This window comes from Polypterus senegalus, chromosome 11 (assembly GCF_016835505.1).
Source record: "Polypterus senegalus isolate Bchr_013 chromosome 11, ASM1683550v1, whole genome shotgun sequence".
NCBI classification, from domain to species: Eukaryota; Metazoa; Chordata; class Cladistia; order Polypteriformes; family Polypteridae; genus Polypterus; species Polypterus senegalus.
In genome coordinates, this window is record NC_053164.1 from 77,401,794 (window position 1) to 77,429,172 (window position 27,379).

General features: G+C 40.3%; 1 protein-coding gene across 1 annotated transcript in view; it reads right to left on the minus strand.

The window, feature by feature from the left end:
- Positions 1 to 4,117: 4,117 nt before the first annotated feature.
- The window catches only part of si:dkey-175m17.7 (dual specificity protein phosphatase 10), a 42,437-nt gene continuing 19,175 nt past the window's right edge, over positions 4,118 to 27,379 (minus strand). The window contains exons 2-3 of the mRNA XM_039769080.1: positions 23,916 to 24,242; positions 4,118 to 7,331 (exon numbers count right to left, since the gene is read on the minus strand). Coding sequence (XP_039625014.1) covers positions 7,066 to 7,331; positions 23,916 to 24,242 — 593 coding nt within the window. The 3' untranslated portion in view covers positions 4,118 to 7,065. The remainder of the gene's footprint in view (positions 7,332 to 23,915; positions 24,243 to 27,379) is intronic.

A 27,379-nucleotide genomic window follows, 5' to 3' on the forward strand; every position in this document is an offset into this window, starting at 1 on the left:
TGCCAGAGCAGTCACTTTTCTACTTCGTATCACGTGATTGAATTCTGCAATTTGCTTCATGGACCTTTTTGATTAGCTTGCCATAAGAATGATGCAAACCCTGTTAACTTTGTGGAGGTTGCTGCTAGCCACATATTTAGCTTCTCCAGTGTGTGTCACGTCATTAACTTTCGATTAAGACCAACATCAACTTCTTCCTATCAAGTAAGTGGCTTCTGTAAATTCCCTTACACTCGACAGATGACAGTGTTCTTCTTTTTCTTTTTGTCATGACATCTCCATTTACAGTCATATGAAAAAGTTTGGGAACCCCTCTCAGCCTGCACTTTCAACAAAAAAGATAACAGTGGTATGTCTTTCATTTCCTAGGAACATCTGAGTACTGGGGTGTTTTCCGAACAAAGATTTTTAGTGAAGCAGTATTTAGTTGTATGAAATTAAATCAAATGAGAAAAACTGGCTGTGCAAAAATGTGGGTACCCTTGTAATTTTGCTGATTTGAATGCATGTAACTGCTTAATACTGATTACTTTGGTTGGATTAGCTCGTTAAGCCTTGAACTTCATAGACAGGTGTGTCCAATCATGAGAAAAGGTATTTAAGGTGGTCAATTGCAAGTAGTGCTTCCCTTTGACTCTCCTCTGAAGAGTGACAGCATGGGATCCTCAAAGCAACTCTCAAAAGATCTGAAAACAAAGATTGTTCAGTGTCATGGTTTAGGGGAAGGCTACAAAAAGCTCTCTCAGAGGTTTAAACTGTCAGTTTCAACTGTAAGGAATGTAATCGGGAAATGGAAAGCCACAGGCACAGTTGCTGTTAAACCAAGAAAAATACAAGAGCAGCATATGCGCAGGATTGTGAGAATGGGTACGGACAACCCACAGATCACCTCCAAAGACCTGCAAGAACATCTTGCTGCAGATGGTGTATCTGTACATCGTTCTATAATTCAGCGCAATTTGCACAAAGAACATCTGTATGGCAGGGTGATGAGAAAGAAGCCCTTTCTGCATTCATGCAACAGAGTCGCTTGTTGTATACAAATGCTCATTTAGACAAGCCAGATTCATTTTGGAACAAAGTGCTTTGGACTGATGAGGCAAAAATTGAGTTATTTGGTCATAACAAAAAGCGCTTTGCATGGCGGAAGAAGAACACCGCATTTCAAGAATGCTACCTACTGCTACCTACTGTCAAATTTGGTGGAGGTTCCATCATGCTGTGGGGCTGTGTGGCTAGTTCAGGGACTGGGGCCCTTGTTAAAGTGGAGGGTCGGATGAATTCAACCCAATATCAATAAATTCTTCAGGCTAATGTTCAAGCATCAGCCACAAAGTTGAAGTTACTCAGGGGTTGGATATCCCAACAGGACAATGACCCAAAACACAGTTCGAAATCTACAAAGGCATTCATGCAGAGTGAGAAGTACAATGTTCTGGAATGGCCTTCACAGTCCCATCGGCAATCTATGGGATGATTTGAAGCAGGCTGTCCATGCTTGGCAGCCATCAAATTTAGAAGAATGGTTAAAAACACCTCCATCCAGAATCCAGACACTCATCAAAGGCTATAAGAGGCGTCTAGAGGCTGTTATATTTGAAAATGGAGGCTCAACTAAGTATTGATGCAGTATCTCTGTTGGGGTGCCCAAATCTATGCACCTGTCTAATTTTGTTATGATGCATATTGCATATTTTTTGTTAATCCAATAAACTTAATGTCACTACTGAAATGCTACTGTTTCCATAAGGCATGTCAAATATTAAAAGGAAGTTGCTACTTTAAAAGCTCAGCCAATGATGAACAAAAATCCAAAGAATTAAGAGGGGTTCCCAAACTTTTTCATGACTGTACTTGCCTGTGCAGTTTGCCATATGAAAAACGTGAGCCCCGATAACTTTGCGGCAGTTGTACTTATCATGTCATATCAAGATCAAAGCCGTAGCCCCAGTGGTTCCTTTCCATTTTCATATACGATCAGGTTCACTACCGTCACGTGCAGAGATCACAGACATGCTGGTACTCAACGTGCTTTTCCAAAAGAAGTCCATTTCAGTTTAGTTCAGGTCATTTTTGTATAGCGTTCTTCACCGAGTAAGTTACCAGAAACAAGGCCATGAACCACACATCATTTACACACAAGACCTCAGTAAATACGCAGAAGCAATAAATAGAAAAAAATATTTTTTAATAAATTATTCTGATGATGTTGAATTCCAGACAAATAAAGATCATTTCTTTTTTCTTTTAAATTAGCGTAATATTAAAATTGTGTATTTTTCACTAGTACACAGCAAAGTTCTCACTGACACACACACACACACACACACACACGCACACACACGTACATACCAGCCTCTGTAGATGTAGAGCATTTAACTTTTACATAATGAAAAAGCCAAAAAAAAAAAAAAGGATAAAAAATAAATACCAAGCAAATTTATTTCGAATGAACATCAACCCAAGGTAAAATTCTACACGATTCTACTAGGACCAAAACTCCTGCAGTAGGCCTAACTGGTGAAAGGCCAAGGACAAGTCCAAATCAGAGCAGTGCAAAATGTCTAGCCATGACGCAAAGCATACTGGTTTAACTGACTCAGACAGGGAACTGTGTAGCAGTTGCTACGGACCAATGGTGCAAACTAAACTAGTCGTTAGGGTACGGGGATCAGATTTGTATCGTACGTTGACCCCTTCCTGGGCACAAACCTTCAACCTTGTGTTGATCAGCGGGCTGGTAAAGCAAGCAGCTCATCCTGCTAAGCGAAAGGAACGGCAAAGTGACAGTCACTGTGGTTTAGTGCGAGGAGGTGACGTCATTGCTTCACTCAGTGCACGGGTTCACTCTTCAACTCGTACGATAACATCAAAAGCTACCAAAGGTTACAGTTCTGCTGTAATGAATGTTACGCAAGGCTTTAGAAGACAATAAACAGCAGCAGCACAATATGCAACAATACTGCGTGATTACTGGGATGCCACACCGCCTTACACATGGTTACAGTTGCTCAAGGTGCTAGAAAGGCTTGCATACTGGCACACCAAGGACATCTTATGCGCGACTTTTGTGCTATTATAGGTGAAGAACTCATTAAAATGAACATGTCAAATGGGGCCTTCACCCAAAACTAAAGATGTGCTCTGGGGTCAAATCAAACGCGGGCACTGCTAAGATTCTCATTAAATGCATAGATAAAACTACCTGGACATGACAGGATTTCGGGAGTTGCAACAGCCAAACATAAACATACAGAACAAAAAAAGCCCCCTTCTTTTAAATGTGCAGATTTGGGTTTTAAGTTGTACATCGTTTACCCCTTGCATATTACACAACAAATGCTTACAGTTGTCTCTTAAAGTATGCCAATTCTCCAGACACCCAAGTGGCATCTCCAAATGCTCAATTATGTAAATGACGAGCGACTTTCCGGCCATCACAATCCCTTCATTCTGATTTATGACCAGCGGTTTCTAACGCTAAGGAGATGAGCCCCCTAATGAAATGACCAGGCTGGTCTGTAAACTGAAACAATGTGTCCATGGCATTCGGGAGCTCTGAGTGGAAATGCAGACAAAGCCAGTCTGATAGTCGTGGAGTTGGACATCTCCAAGGTGACAGTGAGAAAGAACCTCATCTCCCTGAATTGGATGTGCTTATTCGACATGGCTCATCGTGACTTAGGTGGTCATTTTGATAAAGCACCTTCCTGCAGTGGACGTCACCGTCACCGACATACCATTTACTGTTCCATATTGCGCACAGGGCTGACTGACTTTCTGACACACTGCGAGTTGGACTGAATGGACCTTAAGCCCCTGTGCCTGCTGAGAATCTCACGTTTGTAAGACTCAATGTATGGCCTCAGGCTACACGTACTTTTCACACCCTCTACCAAATCCCGAGACCAGAAATGGCAGACATTTCTCAGGTACACAGTGTGCTGTGATAGAGTTCATTTGGTTGTAGGTAAAGACACAACCACTGCTACACCAGGGTTGCCTGTCTTTACTGGAAGCACATCGCCTTGTGACATCGGTTAATGCTGCCGCCGCACAGTCCCAGAGTCCCAGGTTCAAATTCCAGCGTGGTCACCCTCTATGTGGAGTATGCAGGTTTTTTTTTTTTTTTTTACGGGTGCTCTGGCTTTTCTATCACATCCCAAATATGCATCCCAGTATGTGGGCCGTGTCATGGGCTGGTACACCGGCCAGGGCTTTTACAGCCGCCATGATCCAAAGAGAGCATACACCGGACAGATGGTTGGATATTCCATATACATGCCATCACCTCTATGATGAAACACTAAACAGATGCCAGTTGGGAGGCAAGTTTTAAGAGCACTGTGTCACATTTTTTAGTCATTTATTTTTGAAACAATTAGAATTAGGAAGACAGTGATTATTAAAAGAAGCTTTGTGAGGTAATTTCCAATAAGGATTTCAAAAACAATGAACTTTAGTGGAGTGCTGCATTGTTCCAAGGCGTGCAGGAAGGGCTGCGCTGCACTGATGTTCCTCAAACTAATTTGGCCTTTTTGCTTGCTGCACAACTAGTTTGGATTCATATTACAATTTCAAAGGAAGTACCCCAATGTCCAGCCCAACACTGAACTGGGTCACCAGAATACTGGTATGCCAGAGGAAAAAAGGGACAGCAGCACAACCTGCTTCTAACTTTATAAAGCACCTTTTCCTAGCAAACACCAGCCAAGGCACTTTACAAGTCCAGGCACATTGTACAGCTGCTCACTCACGTAGTGTGCTTCGGGCAGGTTACGGGATTTCCTTAGGGTCACACAAGGGAGTCTGAGGAGGGCACTGAGACGCCAGGTCCTCACCCATGAAGCCACACTGCCCGCCATCCCACTGCCTTTGAGTCACTGAATGACTTAGGAGTGCCGGGGGCAACACCCCCTTTGGTTTAGAGAAGAAGAAGCAGAGTGGGTGTATTGTTTGTAGTTCCTCCCCCCGCTTGTATGTTGAGACCAGTAGCCTGATCCATCATGAAGACAATACAGAGACAAGAAAACATGTCAACAAAAGACGCCACATTAAAACACAACACTCCAGCAGATCTCTGGGAGCCTCACATTTTGTTTTTGTAATTTTAACAGAAGTATCCACAGTGTAGTCCAGTATCATATCACAAACATTATGGAAATAGACTTCCACATGAAGTATCACACAGTACTCGGTCCCAGTGCTTAATCCTTAAACTGAGCAGCTGAAAGAAAGAAAGAAAGAAAGAAAGAAAAAGAAATAAAGAAAGAAAGAAAAAAAGAAAGAGTCCCTTGTAATATAGCTCTAATGAAGTGTCCACCCTTTATTTTATTGTATATCTTTAGGTTGTTCTACGCATTACTAATCTGTATTAGGTGGTCTTTTCGTTTTGTTCCTAATAATCTAAACCAAAATCCTGAGTATAAACACAAGCTACACAAGGCAGTCACAAACGAAGTTCTGGAAGTATCATTTTGATTTGCATCGCAAGCTCCTGTTACCGTATCTGCATTTCAAGATTTGTGTACGGGACCACAAAATCTAAAAATGCAGGACTACAATAGCACATGCAAAATGGCAAATTTGCATTTACCGCCCTATTCATCATTCATTTCTGATGAACTGCCACCCAACCGCAGCATGGCTCCAAATGAAATGTGCTATTCAGAGTCCTGCAAAGAGCCATTTAAATCACAATTCATGCTTTCACAACTGATTGTGGGCAATTTTCGTAGCTACAACAACTCAAACAGACACACGAGACACCGTACCAAGTGCAATGCAAACCATTGGCAGAGGTGATCATGGAAAAGCCTGGCTGCATTTGTTTTTTGTATTTTGTTTTTTTTTTTAATGGCCAGTGTTGCTCCGATATTCCACATGCATTAGTACGGACACATTTTGGCAAAATCCACACCTTCAGAGGTGTTTGGAAAAAGCGGCTCAACACAGACTAGTATACTGTATTAAGGCCTGAGCATATTAAGATTAAAGCAACAATAACATAAAAAAAGAAGAAACTGAATAAATATGTTGATAAATAAATTAAATTAATTACGAACCAAGAAATGGCAAACAAATTCAATAATCTTCCTTGCCGTTCTCATTCGGGGTGATTGGACTTTAATAATGTACACAGTTTGCTTCTGCTCCCATACCCTGATGAACAAAAATCCCCTCCTGGAATTGTCCTCCTCTCTGATGCAGGGTGGGTCAGGAAGTCTCTACGAATGTCACTTCCAGGGTTCTTGATTTTTTAGTTTAGATGAAAAAAAAAAGGACTGACAAAGGAAAATTCTGTCAAGTAACCCTGATTGTCTCAAAGTGATTTATTGCACATGGCCCAGCTGGGATCTGTCTTTACTCCTTGCCCAGGCCCTCGAGTGACATTTTCTATTGTTTCATAGTTGAGTGCCCTGAGATTAATCCTTCACTCATCCTTCAAAGCTGTATTTTGCTCTCTAGGACCAAGAGCTAACAATTCAGGGCTTTGGTTTCTCTCAAATTTGACAGCATGAATTTGAAGTAATTAATTTCCCCTTTTGGTCTTTTGGGAAGATTTGATGGTGGCAGCTGCAATTTAGCATTTCAGCTGTCCTTAATCTAACAGGGCAGACACTGGTCACCTCACTCACTGTTGGCCACCTCAAGCACATTAGGCTTTGACAACAGAGGTCACGTATCTTCATTCCCTTGATTGCCTGTGTGTGTTATTGTTTTTAATCCTCTTGGATGCTTCTTAGAGGTGACATCTACTGCTTTGTGACAGTGACCCAATATCCTGAAGGTATGAGGTTCAAGCTGAGGTTGTCCTGCTTATTATTTGGAAGGATTTGTCACGTTGGATGTATAATGAACCTGGTTTGCCATTCGTGAACTTAAAACTGGACCCATGTAGAGGTAAAGCCCTGAATTGTTAGGTACTAGGTCTTCAGCATGTCAACGTAGAGCAGGCTGTTTGCTGGCTTATTTCTTGAATGCTCTTCTTTCCTCAACAGCTACACTTGCCTGCTCAGAAAAATTTCACTTTTTCAACCTTCCTTTTCTTAGCAATTTAATGCTTCACACTTGGGTTTCCACTCCAGTCAGTTTGGGAGTAAGAATGCGGGGTGTGACGCCAGAATTGAGGTCATTTTCAAACTCGAGCAACTGGCCCATGAAGTTCAGGTTGGGAGAGATGACAGGGCGTTTCCCCTTCACAAACTTGTAAGCATCAGTCATGGTCATCAGTGTATGCTTCATCAAGTAGGCGATGACGATTGTGGCAGAACGCGAGACCCCGGCTTGGCAGTGGATGAGCACTCCTTTCCCACATTGATGAGCTTCCTCTGTAAGACAAAAAAAAACAGTGAACAGACATAATGAGTGAGAGAAGCCAGTCAAACAGAGCGATCAGCATCTTTCAAACTGAGTCAAACCTTTGAACACACCCAGAAATTTTTTAAAATTTAAATTTTTAAAGTTTAAATCCAAGGCACTACATGTGCTTCTAATGGCGTGAAAAGACTGATTTGTAATTTTTTTATTCAAATAAGACTGCAAAGCCCCATTTTCAACAGCCATTTCTTGTGTCCTAATGGTGACTGAAGGGGTAGCCGCTAAAAACAGGGCTTTGCATTCATTTTACATAAAGGAGCCCCAGTTACGTTTCTTGACACACTTGTGCTGAATAATTTGAGAGGATGTGCGGCATTGATCATAAAGGCACTCAGTTTTGTTTTAATTTTCTCCTTCGCTACCACCTCCAGGGATGTACAGAGCGTGCCCTATAACTGAGCTTGGCCTTTTAATTAGCTTGTTGATTCGTTAGCCTCTCCAGAAGTGATGTTACAGCCTAGAAAATCCCACTGGCCATCACAGAGTTGCAGAAGATGTGAATAATGTCACTTCCCACATTAAAAGGACACAGTCTCCTAAGGAGCTGCCCTCAGCAGTTGTCCTTTCTTATATAGCTTCTCTGTGTTCAGAGACCTGTCATTAATGTGGACCCCCAAATAACTGAGGGCTCGTTTATACTTCACGCTCAGAATGCGTACGCTCCTGCAACATGGCTGCCACTCGTTTCCAGCGTTCATTTGGTCCTCAGAAATTAATGTGACGTGTGCGCGAGTTGCAGTACCAGCAAAAAGTCGGGGTTGGGGGTTTTGGGGGCGCAGTGTGCTAAAAGTCAGTACGTGACGTCAGAGTCTCTGCTTACTATCTACATGTGACAGAAAACCGCTTTGCGGATCCTACGAGATCAATGTATGGGCTTCGATTTTTGATGAATGGTTCGAAGTGGTGAAGCAAAATGCTGACATGGAGATGCATTCGTGGTGCCCGATCGTAATGACACGATACATTTTAAAAGTCTCACATACCATCTTCTGTGCCGTCTTTGTTTTTCCCCAAGGGCTTCCTGCGGACCTGACAGCAGCGGCAAACAGCAATAGATCACCACACTGAGTACAGTAAATGTATGATATTCCAACTCTCTGCACATTTAGAATCCTTAGATTTATACTTGATATCACTTTCATGATGAAATGCATTGAAGTATGTATGTTACATTTCACAGATAAATCGGTAATTTTGTTTAAATAATGAACACGGTTAATAATTACGCACATGGGGGTGGCACGGTGGCGGAGCGTTAGCGCTGCTGTCTTGCAGGGAGTCACGTCGCTGATATTCTCTGCCTGGAGTATACATGTTTTCCTGCTGGGTTTCCACAGTGTACTCCGGATTCCTTCCAAAGATATGCAGATTTGGTGACACAAAAATGACGCCAGCGTGTATGTGTGTTTGTTTGTATTCACCTTACAATTAGCTGATGCCAGTCCAGGGATTGTTTCAGCCTCGTGCCCAGTGCTGCTGAAATGGACAAATCTCTGGACTGACGGATTTAATCATTAAACATCCTTTTCAGAGATATTGCGGTAAGGTGTCATCGGAATTTAATGGGTGTTCCAGACAATTCACAACACAGCGAAGCCAAACCTGTTCTCACCGTGATGATATCTCACACTGCCACCTGGTGGATTCCTCCAGATTTACGTAAAGTACGCATGCAAGTATAAAAAGTAAAATGCTTATGTAGCAGGAGCGTCTGCTGCAGCATGTGTCGCGTCGCGTGAAGTATAAACCCGGCCTAACAGTGAATGTGAAAGGTGGTGACTGGTGCCAAGGCAACATCGTAAGGCACTAGGCAAACCTCTCCTCCTCTTGATACCGTGACTTTTAAAGTACTGGACAAAAGTTCAGTCTCTCTTATGTCATTTTATTGAAACCATAAAAACGCATCAGCAAATATGGAAAGCCTTTAACAGAAAAGGAATGTGAAACATAACATAAATACTGCAAAACACTCCAAAGCCTGAACACCCGGCTCCAGATTTACACAACAGTGAGATTCCAGCAATTTGTTGTGTAGTTCAGTAGTGCATAAATTAGAATTAATTTTCTCCATAAAAAATGCAGAGGATCAATATCAGTGAGCCAAAAAAATGCAATTTGCGTCCTTTATTGATTGTTGTTAAGTCACAATTTCAGACGAACAGCTTACTACAGAACGTGCAAATCTCCCATCTCTTTTTTCTACTTTTTCGTGGAGTGTCAAGTCCTGTTGGGATACAGGCCTACCTTCCTTTTTTCAGCTACAGTAACTGACTAGCCCATTGCTGTGGCTTTTTACCCTGGTCTACAACTGTTGCTTTCTCCACCTTTTTAATACCCCATAGCAGTATCCCACCTCGTAGCATGTGGTGCTGCAAAGTATTGGTTGATCAGGTGCTCAGCCATGCCACCATGGCTTTAACAGAGTTATTCTAAAACAAATTCTGTGTACAAAAAATAGTTATTAATCTCACCACGAAGCTCTTCCATATCCAGAGGAGGATGGAATTGTGGTGCACCCCCCCCCCACAGGCCCTCCTTACAAATACAGCATAATGAATTTGAATCGCACACCTACTTATTGTTGGTGGTGTGGACTTCCGAAGTTCACCTCATGTGCAGTTATTTCAGTTTTCCTCCCACATTCCAAAAAGTGCAGTTTAGGTTGACGACACTAAGCTGGCCAGTGGGAGTGTAGGCATGCATATGCACTTGCCTTTACTGTTTTCACTTTACATGCTTCCACTGGAATCTCCCATTAGGAAACATAATGTTAATTTTCACTCGCATACAGATGACACCCAGTTATACCTTTCATTTTGATCAAATGAAGTTTCTCTGATGTTGTCTTTAATTAGTTGTGTTAGTCAATTAAAGGAGTGGATGGATGAGAACTACTTGTCTTTAAATACAGATAAAACAGAGATGTTAATTGTTGGAGGGAATGACGCTGATCACAACAACATCATTTAAATCAGTTTGAATCACCAATAATTTTACTGAATCCGCCCGCAATCTAGGAGTTATCTTTGACTCTAGCATGTCATTTAAAGCGCATATTACAAAGTTGTCCAAAACATGTTTCTTCCATCTTAAAAATGTTGGGAAATTAAGGGGCTTTCTAAATAAACAGGATTCTGAGAAATTAATTCATGCATTTATTTCTAGTAGGATTGACTACTGCAATGTGGTGTTCACTGGATGTTCCAACTGTTCTTTATACAGCCTACAGTTAATCCAAAATGTTGCTGCAAGAATTATTGCAAGAACACATAACTCCAGTTGTTAATTCCTTACACTGGCTCCCAGTTAAGTTTAGGGCAGATTTCAAAATCCTCCTTTTAACATATAAAGCATTAAATGGCCAAGGTCCGGCTTACTTGTCTGAACTTATCATGACTTACAAACCAGAGTGCACATTAAGATCTCAAGATGCCGGTCCGCTTACGATTCCAAGAATTAACAAAATAACAGTGGGAGGTTGAGCTTTTAGTTACAGGGCCCCTAAACTGTGGAATTGTCTGCCTGCTACAATAAGAGATGCCCCTTCGGTCTCAGCCTTTAAATCCCGGCTGAAGACTCACTACTTCAGTTTAGCATATCCTGACTTGAGCTGCTGATTAACTGTACAGACTGCATCTCTGTTGTTAGTCATTAGCACTAAAACATAAGTAACATGATAGTTATAATTTGTTACCAATCCTCACCTATTCTGTTTCTCTTCTTGGTACTCAAATGGGGCACTCGATGCCACGGCCCACCTACCAAGTTGTTTTGCCTGCCTAAGGTAAAGTCATCCCTGATGGAGGATCGCAGGAATCGTGTGAAAGAGGGGTCCTTTCATCGGATTAGCGCTATTTCAGCTGTGGAATGGTCAAATGGGGGAGGCAGCTTGATGAAAGAGGTCTCCAGGACTCTAAACAAATCCAAATCATATTATGTGATATCACCTACTGTTAAATTCTGCTCCGTACTTCTAAATTTTTTATTTTTATACTGTACTAGCAAAATACCCGTGCTTCGCAGCGGAGAAGTAGTGTGTTAAAGAAGCAATGAAAAGAAAAGGAAACATTTTGAAAATAACGTAACCTGATTGTCAATGTAATTGTTTTGTCACTGTTGTGAGTGATGAGTGTTGTTGTCATATATATATATATATATATATATATATATATTTACACACACACACATAAACATATATATATATATACATATCTATACATATACACATATATACATACATATATATCTACATATATACACACACATATATACACACATATACATACATACACACACATATATACACACAAATACATATATATATATACATACATACACACACACATATATAAACATATATATACATATACATACATATCTACATATATACACACACAGCTATTTTGTATCAGTGCAATACGCTGTTTGTTAAAAGCAGTTGACTCCGCTCTTACGTGCAATAACAAATCAAATCATTCAGTTGTCTTTGCTCATATGTCATTTTAGAGCTGGGCGCCTGGCATCTTTTTGGCCACAAGTTCGTTTCTGTTTGCTGTGAGGTTCTGTGTTGTGGAGATTCTCAGGATGGATTGCAGGTGCTCATCAGTGAGGCGACTCCTGTGTGCTGTTTTGTTAGTCTTTATCACTGAGAAGAGCTTCTCACACAGATATGTGCTATCAAACATGCACAAGGTTCGAGCCGCATGTAGACGGACTTTTTTTGTTCTTCAAAGTCACCAAAGCGCCGTGCAAACTCAGTGCAATAACTCTAGCCGCAATAACTTGCAGCATCATAAGGTAGACTTGATTAACGCAGTAAGTGTTGGCAAGGCAGCTGAAGCGCTGCATTATGGGATCTGTAGTTTATTGTGTTACCAGCGCTTCATATACCGGGCTTTAATAACAATAATACAGTATATAAAATGATCTCGGGCGGATATAATTACGCCGGGCGGATGTGGCCCGACCCTTGAGTTTGACACATATGGACTAAATAGAACTTGAAAAGATATATTTTTCAAATGTGATCGCGCAATTCAGATAGAGTTGGCGCACTACAGCCTGCATGCCTCAATGAGTCATCCTCCCTCGCTCTTACTTTTTACCGTTCATCTAATGAATACACTGAGTATGGCTTTACCAAAACAATCATTGATGGCGAATAAAGTATCCATTATTCGAGTATGTAGGCGGGATATATATATATATACATATATATATACCAGCGTATCATAGCGGAGAAGTAGTGTGTTAAAAAGCTAGAAAAGAAAAGGGAACATTTTAAAAATAACGTAACATGACTGTCAATATACAGTATTTGTTTTGTGAGTGTTACTGAGTGTTGCTGTCATCAAGGATTTGATTATCATTATTTCTTTCAATCAGGTTCGTATTTGTAGGATGTGTTGTGTTCAAGTTACATTCCGTGTTTGTCAATCGTTGTAAAGATGACAGGTTTCATTCATCGATTCGTTTCTTACTGCATCAATAAACAGCTCGTCTTCTTCTTTATCTGAGACCTGACACACTGCATGCACGGTTTTTACACTGTCTTCCTTTAGCGGGACATTGACTTTTCCACGTGTGCTTTGTTTCCACAGTAGCTGCATTTATGAATATGCTTATCAGGCGCTTCATATTTTTGCTGCCTTTTCAATTGTGTAATTCGGTTTTGTTCAGCGCTCTTTGGAACTGTTGCTTTTATCTGTGCACTCGTCAGTTCCGTGAGCCACTCGGTGTACTTGCATCGAAGGTTCCCAGCTGTGCTGGTGCCATCTCGTGCTATGTCCATAGCTTTATTTAATGTTACCTTAGTCCTGGCACTTAAAACTTTCTCTCGCAGTTTCGCTGAGTTTGTGTCAAACACCACCCTGACCATCTCATCTTCATCTCCATAAGCACAGTCCTTCACCCGTGAATATTTAGTGGCAGTTTGCTATTGGATTGCCGCTGACGGACGGACCTTATATGGGCAGGCACTAAATTACAAGCGCCAGCGTAGCCTGTCTATGAACTTAATTTAAAGTGTAGGTTTACATCGTGCTTTGTTTCAGTAGCAGAACTCATGAATATGGTTGTATATGTCACTCGCCGCTTCTTATTGTTTAGCTGCCTTCTCAATTATATAATGCATGTTTTCTTGGCGCTTTTTGAGGTCTTCCTGGTTTTCTATGTACTGCGTGATTACGTGGGAGGCGTGATGATGTCACACGAAACTCCGCCCCCACGGCGTTGAAGCTCATCTCCATTACAGTAAATGGAGAAAAACTGCTTCCAGTTATGACCATTACGCGTAGAATTTCGATATAAAACCTGCCCAACTTTTGTAAGGAAGCTGTAAGGAATGAACCTGCCAAATTTCAGCCTTCCACCCACACGGGAAGTTGGAGAATTAGTGAGTGAGTCAGTGAGTGAGTGAGTGAGTGAGGGCTTTGCCTTTTATTAGTATAGATTGAGAATTTATTCTTTTCTGTGTATTATACTGTTATGTATTGACCCCCTTTTTGACACCCACTGCACGCCCAACCTACCTGGAAAGGGGGCTCTCTTTTTGAACTGCCTTTTCCAAGGTTTCTTCCATTTTCTTTCCCTACTAGGGTTTTTTTTGGGAGTTTTTCCTTGTTTTCTTAGAGAGTCAAGGCTGGGGGGCTGTCAAGAGGCAGGGCCCGTTAAAGCCCATTGCGGCACGTCTTGTGTGATTTTGGGCTATACAAAAATAAATTGTATTGTATTGTATTTGAATGGCCGTTAAAGCAGTGAATTGATGGTGACTTGTCAATTCAATGCAATTTTCAATTTGTACCTGACAATTTGCAATTCGATTTGATTCAAAATAATAACACTGGTGCCATTCTCAAACAATTTATTTTCCAAATAAGTTAATAAGTTTGCTTCCATAAACTAATCCTAAATAAACTGCTATAAACTAGGGGTTTTCAAACACATTAGCCCTCCCAAGATTGATATTCCTAAAAAATGACAGCAAATTTTAAAGATTGTCTTGAAATTATTTCATGCAATTTTTAAATAAGTATAACTAAAACATATGACTAAATAATATCTAAGTTAAACTTTTGAGAAAAAAAAAGTACATTTAATTTTTTTTGTTCTAAATACACTCAGTTTACAGTGTAACATTTTGATAAAAATATCATTTGTCTAAATGTCAATGTATTTTTTTTTAAGTTGAGACCACCCAAAACTTTATACCATCTGGTTAGTGCTGCCCACTAATATAAACCAAATGCTGCGCAGTAAACTCTTAAAAATAATGGTTCTAAAATGGCACTGTACTGGCTGGTGTGGTTCTTCGTAGACCCATTGCTTGACAAAGAACCATTTCATTCTGGGAAAGGTTCTTTGCATTTGAAATTGGTTCTTTGGGCCTTGAAAAAGGTTCCTAATATGTGTAGTAAACAGAAACTTGAATGTATGGTAGGCTACCTAGCAGGATACGACAGATCAAGAAAACCTGAACATACACTGTGTTATTATATGCAGCAAAATTCTAATCTGTCCATGGTTTTTTATGGAGCATGCGACAGATCTAAATAAATGAAGGTTCTTCCTGGAACCTTCATTTCTATGGGTCTTTGGGGAATCAAACATAGTTTGTGTTTTTTAAGGGTCACTTTTCCCATTTGTGTGTGTGCGTGTTTCCTTTGTGTATCACCTGAGAGCTGCACACGTTAACCCAAAGCTCTAGTCATGAGTTGGTAGCCTGCAGCAAATGTGATTTTGCTATCCTGTAAAGATTAAAAATGATCATTAATCAAGCTGCATTTTGTTGTAATGCCGCTGAAAGGGTGTCTAAATAAACTGTTAGTCTTTAACACATCACTTTTCTTCTGGTGAGGAAGTCATTCAACATACTTCATGAACAAGGAGATTTCTCAACTGCTTAATATTCCTGAAAATCAATTTTCAGCATGCCGATTCAAAAGCTGAATTAATGTGAAAGTATTAATAAAAATCGCTATATTAATTCAATTATGGCCATGCAATGGACTGGCACCCAGTTCAGAGGTGCTCCTTGCCTTGTGCCCAATTATGCTGGAAAAAAACTCTGGTCCACCATAACCTTGTATGGGATTAGGAGAGCTTGAGATAGTATGCCCACTATGTAAGACCAGGAGGTGGCTCTTCATAAACATCTTTAGTTTTATTGGGGTATGGATCCAAGAAAGTACAACAGTCTCTCCCAACACTGCTGCCCCAATCCAAAATACAAGTAAAATGAATTTCGATTATTATTATTATTCTTTAGGTTATGGGGGATTTTTAACCAACACAGACAAGCACTTTTAGCTCCTTTCATGGTGGATCATCTGCCTTTCAGCAGGTACGTGTTCACATACCATGGGAAGATACAAACAGCTGGCAATGTTAAGAATGAATTTGTTGATGCAGGAAAGGCAACTGAAAAATGCAAAGATAAGGCCAGTAGCTAAAATAAAGGTGCAATAAAGTACTAATAAAAGGATGCAGTCAAAAAACAAGAAAAAGGAATGATGCGAGTAGACAAGGGATTAGGCAGTAAATGTTGGAAAAACAAAAGTGACTGGGCAAATGCGGAAGACTAAGAAAGACCAGAGAAACACAAAAGAACTACACTTGAAAGACTTGCTCGTTGTCAGAAGAAACACGATTAGAGTCGAGAAAGCCTCAGGTCACTAGGCAATGTCATGCGAGAAGTGTTGCCAAGGGTCAAGCACGTCAATAACACATTTCTTCTGTTGTGCTGTGAACAATACTTAAGTTCATGCCTAGATGGCTGCCATCTCAGCACAAAAGTTCTTTGCTCCATGTTGTGCTTTCACAGCTTTGTGCTTTGCTTTTTCACATTTTTCTCATACTTGCACCAGAATGGCTGACATGTTACTACAACTGTAAATCAGATAAGGAATTGAGCAAAAAATAACCAAATGCCAGCTGGCAAGAGGTTGTGAGGCTAAAGGGTGTTATTTTCTTAATTATTTAAATATTCAAATTAACATTTTGTAAGGTAATTAACACTTTCAATGAATTTTATTGTAGAATGAAGAATGGAGCATGAGATCGACAGGCGGATCGGTGTGGCATCCGCAGTGATGCGGGCTCTACATCAGTCTGTCGTGGTGAAAAAGGAGCTGAGCCGTAAGGCAAAGCTCTCAATTTACCAGTCGATCTACGCTCCTACCCTCACCTATGGTCATGAGCTATGGGTAGTGACCGAAAGAACGAGATCGCGAATACAAGCGGCTGAAATGAGTTTCCTCCGCAGGGTGTCTGGGCTTTCCCTTAAAGACACGGTGAGAAGCTCAGTCATCTGGGAGGGGCTCAGAGTAGAGCCGCTGCTCCTCCGCATCGAGAGGAGTCAGATGAGGTGGCTCGGGCATCTGATCAGGATGCCTCCTGGACGCCTCCCTGGTGAGATGTTCCGGGCACTTCCAACCGGGAGGAGGCCCCGGGGAAGACCCAGGACACGCTGGAGGGACTATGTCTCCCGGCTGGCCTGGGAACGCCTTGGGATTCTCCCTGAAGAGCTGGAAGAAGTGGCCGGGGAGAGGGAAGTCTGGGCCTCTCTGCTTAATAAGCGGAAGAGGATGGATGGATGGATGGATGAATTTTATTTTGCATTTAAAGAACTATTTTATACTGGGATGGCAATAGTGTTGGATTGCTTCTAAAACTTGAGAGTAAAGCTGATTATTACTTTCGGTACTGAAATGCTGGTACCGTATCATTTTCATATTTGCATTTTTCCAGTACTGGTATACTGTGCAATCCTAGGTGGTTTCGCCTGTCATGTCCGGTAGTTGACTTGCTGAGATCTTGTATTCTCGCTGTATCTGTGTGTATTTTTTCACAAAGTTGTCTTGTTTTCCTCCAACATGACCAGCAACTCTTAAGCTGAGGGTGTGTGAGCGAGTAGGCCTTGTGATGGACCTTTGATGCTTTGTGGCCAATGCTGCTAGGATAGCCTCGAGACCTTAAATTACTTAAGTAGCTTTCAGAATGTTACGTCATACTGTAAGTATGCGTAGGGCTCTGAATTTCTAACTGGATAGTGTGCTACATACAAATGAACTCAGCTGAACTTTGCTGATATGGTAGGAAAGCAAAAACAACACGTTTACCTTATTTAATCTTTGACACTTCAGTTTCGATATTCTTGCTATTTTCAAGCTTTATCTACTTATTAATGTATTTGCTCTGCATAAAATGTAGGCTGATGTGAAGGCACCATGTTTCGGGTTCCTGCTTCACATGTCCAGGAAACGGGACTGACTTGGTGCCCAGGCACTACCTGTGTGAGGTTTATACATTCTCCCAGTGTTCATGTGGAGTCTTTTCAGAGTACACCAAGGTCATTCACATGCCAGTGACAAAGTGTGGATTACCTGTGAAGCCTAAACTGGCCCAGTGTGCACAAATATGGGTGTCTGCTTGACTGTGTCCTGTGACTGACTTGTAGTTTTACCGTATTCATGTGCTATGGTGTTTCACAGTTCCTACTTGTGATCTTTCACTTTCACACTTTTGCTTGGATTTCCAGTCAGATTTTTTGAAGAAATGTGAGGTCATTTACTAGTTGGATTTCACTAAAAGCAATTAAAAAACGAGATCTGTTGTTTTTATGAAAATAAACAGCAAATTAAAAGCATTCAAGTTTGGCAACAGAAATGCCATATCCGGCTGACCAGATTTTTTTTTTCCATTTCATAATATTAACCAAGGTGAAAGGTAATCAGTACTTCACAGCTTGCAGAAATTTAGGTAGTATTGTTTGTCTAAATGGGAGCTACCACACTGAAGAACATTCACGTGACATTTCCAACTAGAAAATTAGTTCTTCTCCTCTGTGTAATAACACGTGAATGTAGCATTTGTTCACAGTTGGTTCCTGCCTTCTGTCCAGTGCTATACACCATCTCTCTGCAACCTCACACTGGACTAAACAGGCTTGAAAGTCAAGGGGTGAATGCATAAAATGTGCCACAATAATAACAAAGGATCCGTAAATGAATGTGTTATATTCAAAAACAGCATATGTTTCACAAAACACCAATCAGCAGTGAATTCAAAGCAGACAAACACAGGAAGAAAGCTACAGCAACGCAATATGGGGCATTAGCATGTAAATGGCAAGTTGCGTCTGTGTGTTTGCTTTCATTTAACAGAAACTGCTGACTGGGCTGGTTTTGTTGTGCAACAAGCCATTCCTGTTCAAGTCATTTGTGAGTTCTGCCAGTCAAAAACGCTCAAGGTACGGCTAAAGCTTGTCATTTTTGGAGCAGTAATATTTAGGCTGAAGGGCTCCAATGTGAGATGCCAATACTATTTCATGTCTAGAGGTCTGACTTTGACAACACAGCAACACACTGACTTAAAAGAATACCACACCCAAAAATGGTATTTTTCTTATCTGTTACCTATTCCATATTGTTTGTAGTGATCGTTGAGAATACTTTTAATCTCATGTTTTTATGGACAATGGAGAAAGAAAAGTCCCTGAAGACAACCGTCTTCAGTGGGGACCAACTCTGAACACGACAGGCACATTGCCGAGATGGAATATAGGAGGGTAGTGGACAGTTTAGTTGACTGGTATGAGCTGAATCAGCTGCTGGTAAAACACTAGTAAAACTAAAGAACTGGTAGTGGAATGTCCAGTTATTACCCTGTCTATAAGGGGTGTGGATATGGAGATTAGATTGTTCAGGGCTACAAGTACCTGGGGGGCGTATATGAACAACAAGTTAAACTGGTCTACACTAAGAAAGGTCAATGTAGGCTGGATTTCCTACACAGACTTAGATGTTTTAGGGTCTGCAATACTATGCTGCAGATGTTCTACGAGTGCTTGATAGCCAGTTCCACTACTTTGACTGTGGCGGGGTGGTGGTATGCAGAATGAAGGTAGCAGATATTAAGAGGCTTAACACACTCATTCAGAAGGCTGGATCTGTAGTTGGAGAAAAAATGGACTGCTTGGAAACTGTGGCAGATTGGAGAATGTTGTCACCACGTCATGGTGTTGTGGTTAGGCAGAGGAGCGTTTTTAGCACTAGACTGACTAGCATAAGGAAATCCTGCCTTCTCACAGCCGTCACAGTCTATAACTCCTCTTCTGGCCACTCATCCACACAATAAACCGCTCCCTCTATCCTTAATGGATCGCCCAAAACAGTTTTTACTTAGATGTGCAATAACTCGTCTGTTTCACATGTGAATAACTTTAATTTTTTGTTTCTTCTCAAAATAGGCAACATTTCACCTATACCTAATGTGCAATATTATTAAGTGAAATACTTCCTACTCAGTGTGCTATTCTGTTCAGTAAACTAGGGATCTAGCAAAAGATGTATTATATTTAATTCACCGCATACCTTTGCAGCATAGTAAATGAGGATTTATTGTAGTTTATTTTGGTATTTATATTCTATTTTACTTTCTATGCTTATTTTTTATCATTTTTTCTTCATGTTACTTGCGCCTTTGTCTATCCGTACAGTTGTAACAAAAGTCATTTCCTTTGGGATAAATAAAGTATTCTGATTCTGAACAACACAAACATTATCAAAACGTTTTATGAAAAAATTGTTAATTTACTCATGTTTCACAATCCGTATGTTTGAGTTCCAGTTGTAGGCTCACAACCTCCCAAACAACACATATTTTGGCTACGATATTGTTCAAGACGATCCTGTCATGAAAAGCCGTGGAATATGTTCAAACAGAATAGAGACCTTCCTCTTACCTCAGCCACTCTTCAGCGGTCCTGCCCAGTAATAGCTTATTCATTAGCCACACTGGTACTTCATGTCATTTTAACACTGCAGATCATGGACTGACAGAAAAGTATAATAAGAGATTAAAAGCAAAAATGTTTTTGGGTGGAAAGTATGCTTTGTATTTGTGCATATCTGAGGTGATTTAACAGCAGAAGGTTAATTCAACTGCAGTTTGGAACACTGCCATTGAAAACCCATAAATATGGTATTGTGGCTTGTAAGGGGAAAGGCAGGTCTTCAATTCTAAAGCTCAATCCCATTTGAACCCAGACGCTGTCATTATTTTCAAGCAATTTTCTCACCTCCTGCCCGGTTTTATACTTTCCGTCTTTGAAGGCGACTCTCTCAGCCTGTGCCTTTACTCATCCTTATACGTCTTACACTTGTATTTCCTCCATCGTGTCACCTAAGCCAATCTGACCAATCACATCAAAGTGAAACTGGCCAATCAGATTGATCTTAGACACACAGACCTTAGTATTTCATTATATAGTAGATATGTTAGGAAAGATACAGCGCATGTGTCTTTGACATTGTGAGCATACAACTGCATACCTGACAAGTGGCTTATTCAACACAAGTAATCTGAGATGTTTATCATGAAAGTTTTGTTTGCACTTTGTTCAGCATTGGTCCCCATTTATGTCTATTCTGCTACAAACTTTGTTATCTCCATTCTTCAGTAACAGATTAAAAAAATCTTTTTTGGAGTTAAGCTTGAGGCCAGGCTTTAGCTCTGAGGTAAAATGACCCACAAGGTAATCACAAAAATACTTAACCCCTAGGCCCAAAATCCATTATGGGGTGTACAGTTAATGTTTAGTATGTACAACTGTATGGTAGTCCAGCATAAAATTGCAAGAATAAGCTATTAAAAGTTTTGCAGTTAAAAGGTTCAGTTAACTTTTTTATTGGCTGCATGTGGCTAATACAGTCTCCTTGGATTTTTAGTTTTTTCTTACAAGTGATAACATTTAAATGAGTTTTATGACTGATATTTCACTATTAAAACAATACACAATAAATATTAAAAATAATTCTTTTTTGGCAAGCAGTTTAATGATGACGGGGTCATATAACAAAATTTAATTTCAAAGTAATCTCAAACACACAATATCTATTTATCTGGAATGACTAAAAGAGGCACTAGGTAGACAACCACATTTTACAGAATATTGACTGTAAAAAGATTTTTTTAGTGGAATCAAGTACAGGTCAGCCAGACAACAAACTATCTGGTCCACTAAGTGAGTGTTTTTGGTACATGGATGAAGCTCACAAAAGCAAAAGACCAGGTGATATATCACTTCAGAATGAAAACATTGACAATAACAATCTATAAAGTGTACAGATAATGTGCTAGATGGCTAAATGATGGTGGGTGAGGTAATTTTCTATTATGTGCATTTGTTCACAATAGACAAGATACAACAAGCACAATGAGACACTTTGTATAATTAAGAAAGGATCCTTATTCTAAAAGAAAAATGCTAATCCCAGGGGTCATCATTATTGAAAATCCCCCTGAAGGGAGAAAGAAAGAAAGAAAGAAAGAAAGAAAGAAAGAAAGAAAGAAAGAAAGGTAGCAGAGAGGGGATGTATCCCCTTATTGCCTGTCAGTGTATTCTGTGGGGAATGCTACATGGCTAAAGGTTAATTCTTCATACTCAGAACCTGCAGGGTACTGTCTCATCGTCTCAATTGTACTGACTTATACAGTATGTGGGAAATCAGATTAGATATAAGCCTTACCTGGCAATATAAATGTATCAACAAGGTGGGTGTACATTAAGGCTAAAGGTGCTTAATGACCTTGTAAGGGCAATCTATAGACACATTATGTGCCTTGAACATGGCCAGCTAATGGGCATACAAAAAGACCCATAGTCCGCCAATAAAGCATAGGAGCAAGCAGCTCAGTGGTAGACAAGGAGAATGCACAGAGAAATGCAGGAAAAGGGCAATTGTGATTACAACTTGGCTTTTGATGGGCAAGAGGTAAAGTCCACTCTAATAAGGGAAATACAAAAAAAGAAGCATGACCTAATAGTGTTACAAGGGTTTTGTTTTCTGGTTTCTAATTTACTGTATTATGGAAAATTAAAATGTGCTCTCAGGCTTATGCATTCTGGAAAATAAAACTCTCTGAAGTGCAGCAATACCCACCCACAGGTTTCTGTATGTGCCATCTGGAGTCTCACTGCTCACTTAAGCATCATGCCAATGCACTTTGTTTCAAATTAAAAAGCGGTGGCAGTATCAGTGCTCTCTATCACTCTATGAGACAATCACACCCAGCTGAATGGCGGCTGACTGTAATGAACCACAGTTGGCTTTAGACCATGTCAATGCTTTTGTTCTGTTAACCTGAACTAGAAATGACATCTGTATGATTTGGATTCACCTAGCAGATTAATCACAGATCTTATGAAGAACCTTTTACTTCCTGTAGGAATCTGTATGCCACGCCTTTAAGGTCATTGACTCAACCCAAAGGTCATTTGAAGCTTTCTCCGAATTTATAATGTAATGATAATGGTAGCAGGGCTCCAGTTATTAGTGTATGCTTTGGTCTTCCAACTCTATAATAGCCAATTCATTTTATGTACCCTACCACCTGTTACCGGAGCTGCGAAGTAGCATAATAAGAAACAGGTGGCATAGTAGGAAAGGAAAACAAACAGTGTGAACAATAAATGTTGGTGACTTTTATTTACTGACAAAACAATGATGCGATACTGCATTTTACAGTATCTGACTTCACTGTCATCCTCCAATCCTTTCCATTGCTTTGCTTGGCGTGTTCCTCTTTTGGGGCCAAAAATAGCACTCTGACTGCAGAAATACCTACCTTTTCACAAACGGTATATACATACTGTGCACAGTCCACATGGGGACTTTACAGTAGATATGCACAAGTGGTCGAAAGTAGAATATCATAAGGATGTTTAATGCTTTTAAAGTTTTAAGTGACTGAGTATCACTTGTTATACTTTCTATGAAGCCTATTTGACAACTTGAATGACTTTCAGAATTTTCACTTTGAAAAATGCACATGGCAGTGAGACAGCCTTCTATAAATGCTCTTCCAAGTCCCTGTTGTTCTAGCAGTCCCTCTGTGACAATTTTCCTTGACAGTGAAGAAGTCAGCTAATCTCGGACAAATCCTTTAAAATATCAGCGGCTGGCAAGCCAAATTTATCAGGTCCTTCAAAATTAGAAAATTAATTATCACCAGCATGACCTCTTTTTAAACGAGCCATTAGAAGGAGATGGGCTGAGACTTGAATGCTCTGGTTTGAGGTGGAAAGAATTGTGACCCTCTTCTTTAGATCTGCTCATCTAGCCTTTGTTTTTAAAATGAGCAGATCCACAGAAGAGTGGATGCAAATGTTATTGATCTGCAGTGGTACAAAGCACTGCAATTTATTGTGCAATTTCACAACTAAGAATGTCTACACTTGCAACACTTCTACTTGGTTTTTTGCATTTACATTCTACATTTTCTTAACCCTTTTATGCAATCTAAGGAAAGTCTGAATGTAGTGAGATGGGTTTCACTACAGCCTGTCATCATGGATCTGAAGGAACAGGCACCTACAAGCTCATCAGATGAAAATGTAAGCTGACATAGTGCAGGTAAACTGTTCCACTGCTGGGTAACAAACTCTTAACTACAGCATTCTGGATCTGAACTTCTACTGCATGATTTATCTGGACAACCACTATTCCTCAATTGATCTGGTGAAAGGCACTTACCTATAAACTCAAAGGCCTCCTCAAAATACTGCCGTAGGTTCTGCTTGCTGTTGTCTGTAGCAGGCAAGCGCTTGTACCGAACCAGACCAGTTTCCAAGTGGTAGAGGGGGAGATGAGTAGTGACATTGACCACATAGGCAATATTTAACCTCAGCATGCGATCCAGGTCCTGGGCATCACTCTCATTTCCCAGAAACAGAAAGGGTAAGATTGGACTCAGCTCGGCATTCTCAATATCAGGCGTCAGTGGCACCTGACCACTGTCTGGGTCGAAGCTGGGAAAAACCGAAGAGTCACACTGGGACTGACCATCAGCAGCAAGGCCACCTGCAAGAAAAGTAAATGTTGAGTACAAGTAAAAAATAACTTGGATGACCTAATGTAACAATGAAAAAACTTTAAGTAGTAACACCACTCTGTTGGAATAATTCAGAATAAATAATGAATTTAAAACATGAGACATTTATACATTCATATAATAACGGCAGAACTATGTGGAAGGGTCTGGCTAGACAATCAACAGATATGTATCTTTATTTTAGGCCTAAGGCACACATGGAAAGCATGAAAAAGCATATAGGACAATAATTTGTGAGTGTTTTCTCCTATCTTATGTGTCAGCTTTGTGGCACGGGCTCTGTTATCTTGGAGACAATCACATTTGATGCCTCTCAGACTAACGTCTTCCTACTACACTCTCTACAACATCTATATGTCTGTTCATCTGCCCTTGTAACTGAAGCCTGTTACATATATTACATGAAATAGTTTAGTATTTGAAAACAAAAACAAGAAGTCTTCAAAAGGACTTCAACAGAATTTGTAGTTAGGCTGGGAAACAAGCATACAGAATCCAGAAAGTACTTTTTCACACCAAGCATAGAGTCTGACACAAGAGTGGGAAGAGAATACATTACTGTCCTTTCATTTAAGAAGTGATTGGACCAGATACTAGGAGAACCAAATGAGTATGATAGACTAACTAATCTAAACCTACTTTTCTTAAGTTTTCCCATGTTCTGAAGGCAGAAGCCACGAGACATATTAAAGCCCATTTACACTTTGTACAAGGGTACACTTATATTTTGTTAGCAGTCACGCCGTGTGGACATGTGCATCTGTAATCATGTGCCTCAAGATTTTTATTGTCCACACGGTCCTGCACGATGTGCTACACAACTATTACGATTTGTGCATCTGCAGTTGTCTGTGTCCATTCTGTTTTTGCATAAAGACATTCCTTTACTTTGTGCAATTTGCTTACTTAAAACTTAAAACATTTACAAGTTGTTTTGTAGACATTGTGTATTAAAAAATTTTGCTGTAAGCAGGGGATGAGTTTGAAATTTTATCCCATACTTTTTGTACAAGAAGAATATTAGTCATTGCTGGTTAAATTGCCCGTGACTGTGAAATGCTTATAAAGTGGTTGATCATATAACACTAGCTAGAGTGCAACATCTCTGAACTTCATGTAAGCACAAAATCATGAATCTCACCTGCTGCTCTTTTACAAATATCATGCTACTTGAACACTATAGGTTAGAAGATCCTACACAAAAATCTCCAACCTAACTAACCATTAACTATATTCTCTTATTGCGATAGAACCAGGACGCCAGCGAGACCCAAACACCAACACTATGACACAACCACAGTCCTGGGTTCAAATACAGGATGGTTTTAATATCCACGATTCCTCAGTTAAGTACAAAGTATAAAGCACAGGTTCTCTCTCTTCCAGAATTCAATTTACAATACCTCTCCTCTCACAACCACACTGCCCTCCTCCAGCTGAGTGTTGCCTCACTTCCTCCCAGCTCCAATTCATCTGGACAAGGGAGTGCAGTCCTTTTTATTGATGACCCGGGAGTACTTCTGGTGCCAGGGTTGCTGCCCACTGGAAATAGTTCAGGGTCATACGTTAGTCCAATATAGTAGGGAGTACAACTTCCTGCAGTACCCTCTTGCAGCACTCATGGACCCCAGCAGGGCTGTGCTGCTGGACTACAACTAACAGCATTCCCTGCTGGTTCTTGAACGGGTGCAAATAAGAACGGCTGCTGCCATCTAGCACCTGAAAGGAATAAACACCCATCAGAGACCGTCTTTCCCTGTACTTTGTTATCCCAACCAGGTAAGGCATTAAGCACATGTCCGGTCAGGACACCTGTCCATTTGTTTGGGGCTTTGTCCCCCGGTAAGGAACCATCTCCTCTGGCTGGGTTATCCATCCATTCATCCATCAGGGCTGCCTTGTCTGGGTATAACATCCTTCCCTCTTTTGGCTGGGATGCCTTTCTGTTCACTCAGGGCCTCCTGTCTGGGTAAGGGATCTTCTTAACTTCTAACCGGGATGCCTGTCCATCCCGTGTGCCTCCTACATTTTATATAATATGATAATAAAGAAGATATTGGAACTTGAAAGCAAGTCTTAATGGAGACCATGCTCTTTAAAAATATACAAAGCATAAATCGATTTTTTTGTAGCACACATTCTAAAAATCAACAGAAAATTACATAAGCCATCTTCAATACTCTATTCTTAATACTGCTCACTATTATAAAGAGCTGCAAAGAGCAACTAAGAAAACATTCTTGTGTTTTTTCTTCCACATCTCCAAAGATGTGCATGTTAGGTTATTAAGTGTTGACTCCAAATCCGCAGCAGTGTGGGTGTGTGGTAAGTGTGTCGTTCTGACCAGCGTTGGTATACACCTTGCTCTCTACGGACAGGACTGGCGCCCTTGAACTGGATATGCAGTTTAGAAAAAATAATATATACTACAATAAAGTTTTATATATCAAAATTAAACAGGACATTATTAAAATGATAATATTATAGCTTTTTTGCATAATTATTTTTATTGATAACCCTCAAAAAGAACAGCACAAATAACAGACTAATCAATCATTCCTTTATACTGTGCTTTTTAAATTCATCACTATCCCAAAATTTTGTACTGGTAATTAAGAAAATATTGCAGTATAACTCGCTCATCAACAAAGGTTTAGTTAAAAAGCTGAAATTCGGCAGAATGGTACATGTAGAGCAGTAGGTATCCACTAAGAAACAACATTTTGATACATCAATATTGAGGGGTAACTGCCCCCCAAAAGAAAAACTAAATACCCCAAAATCTCAAAAGTGCTTTGACTGACCTGACTGAAATTTGGTGACATTATAGAAAAAAGAAAGAAGCTGACTTGCACTTATTTTTAGTAAATGTTTTATTTGTTGATATTTACTAATATTATGCTAATATGCATGCTCTGCGCTGAGAAGACTTTATGCAAATGAAAGACAGAACAGAAGGGACTGATGGGCAACGCAAACAGCACCACTAGCCAATAGGTTGGAAGGATGACTGAAGAAGCGGCGGTGTCCTGGACGGGAAGGTTAAGTTGTTAAATGGAGCAATGAAAGTTTAGTGAAGCTCAAGGAAGATGAGAAGCTTAATGGT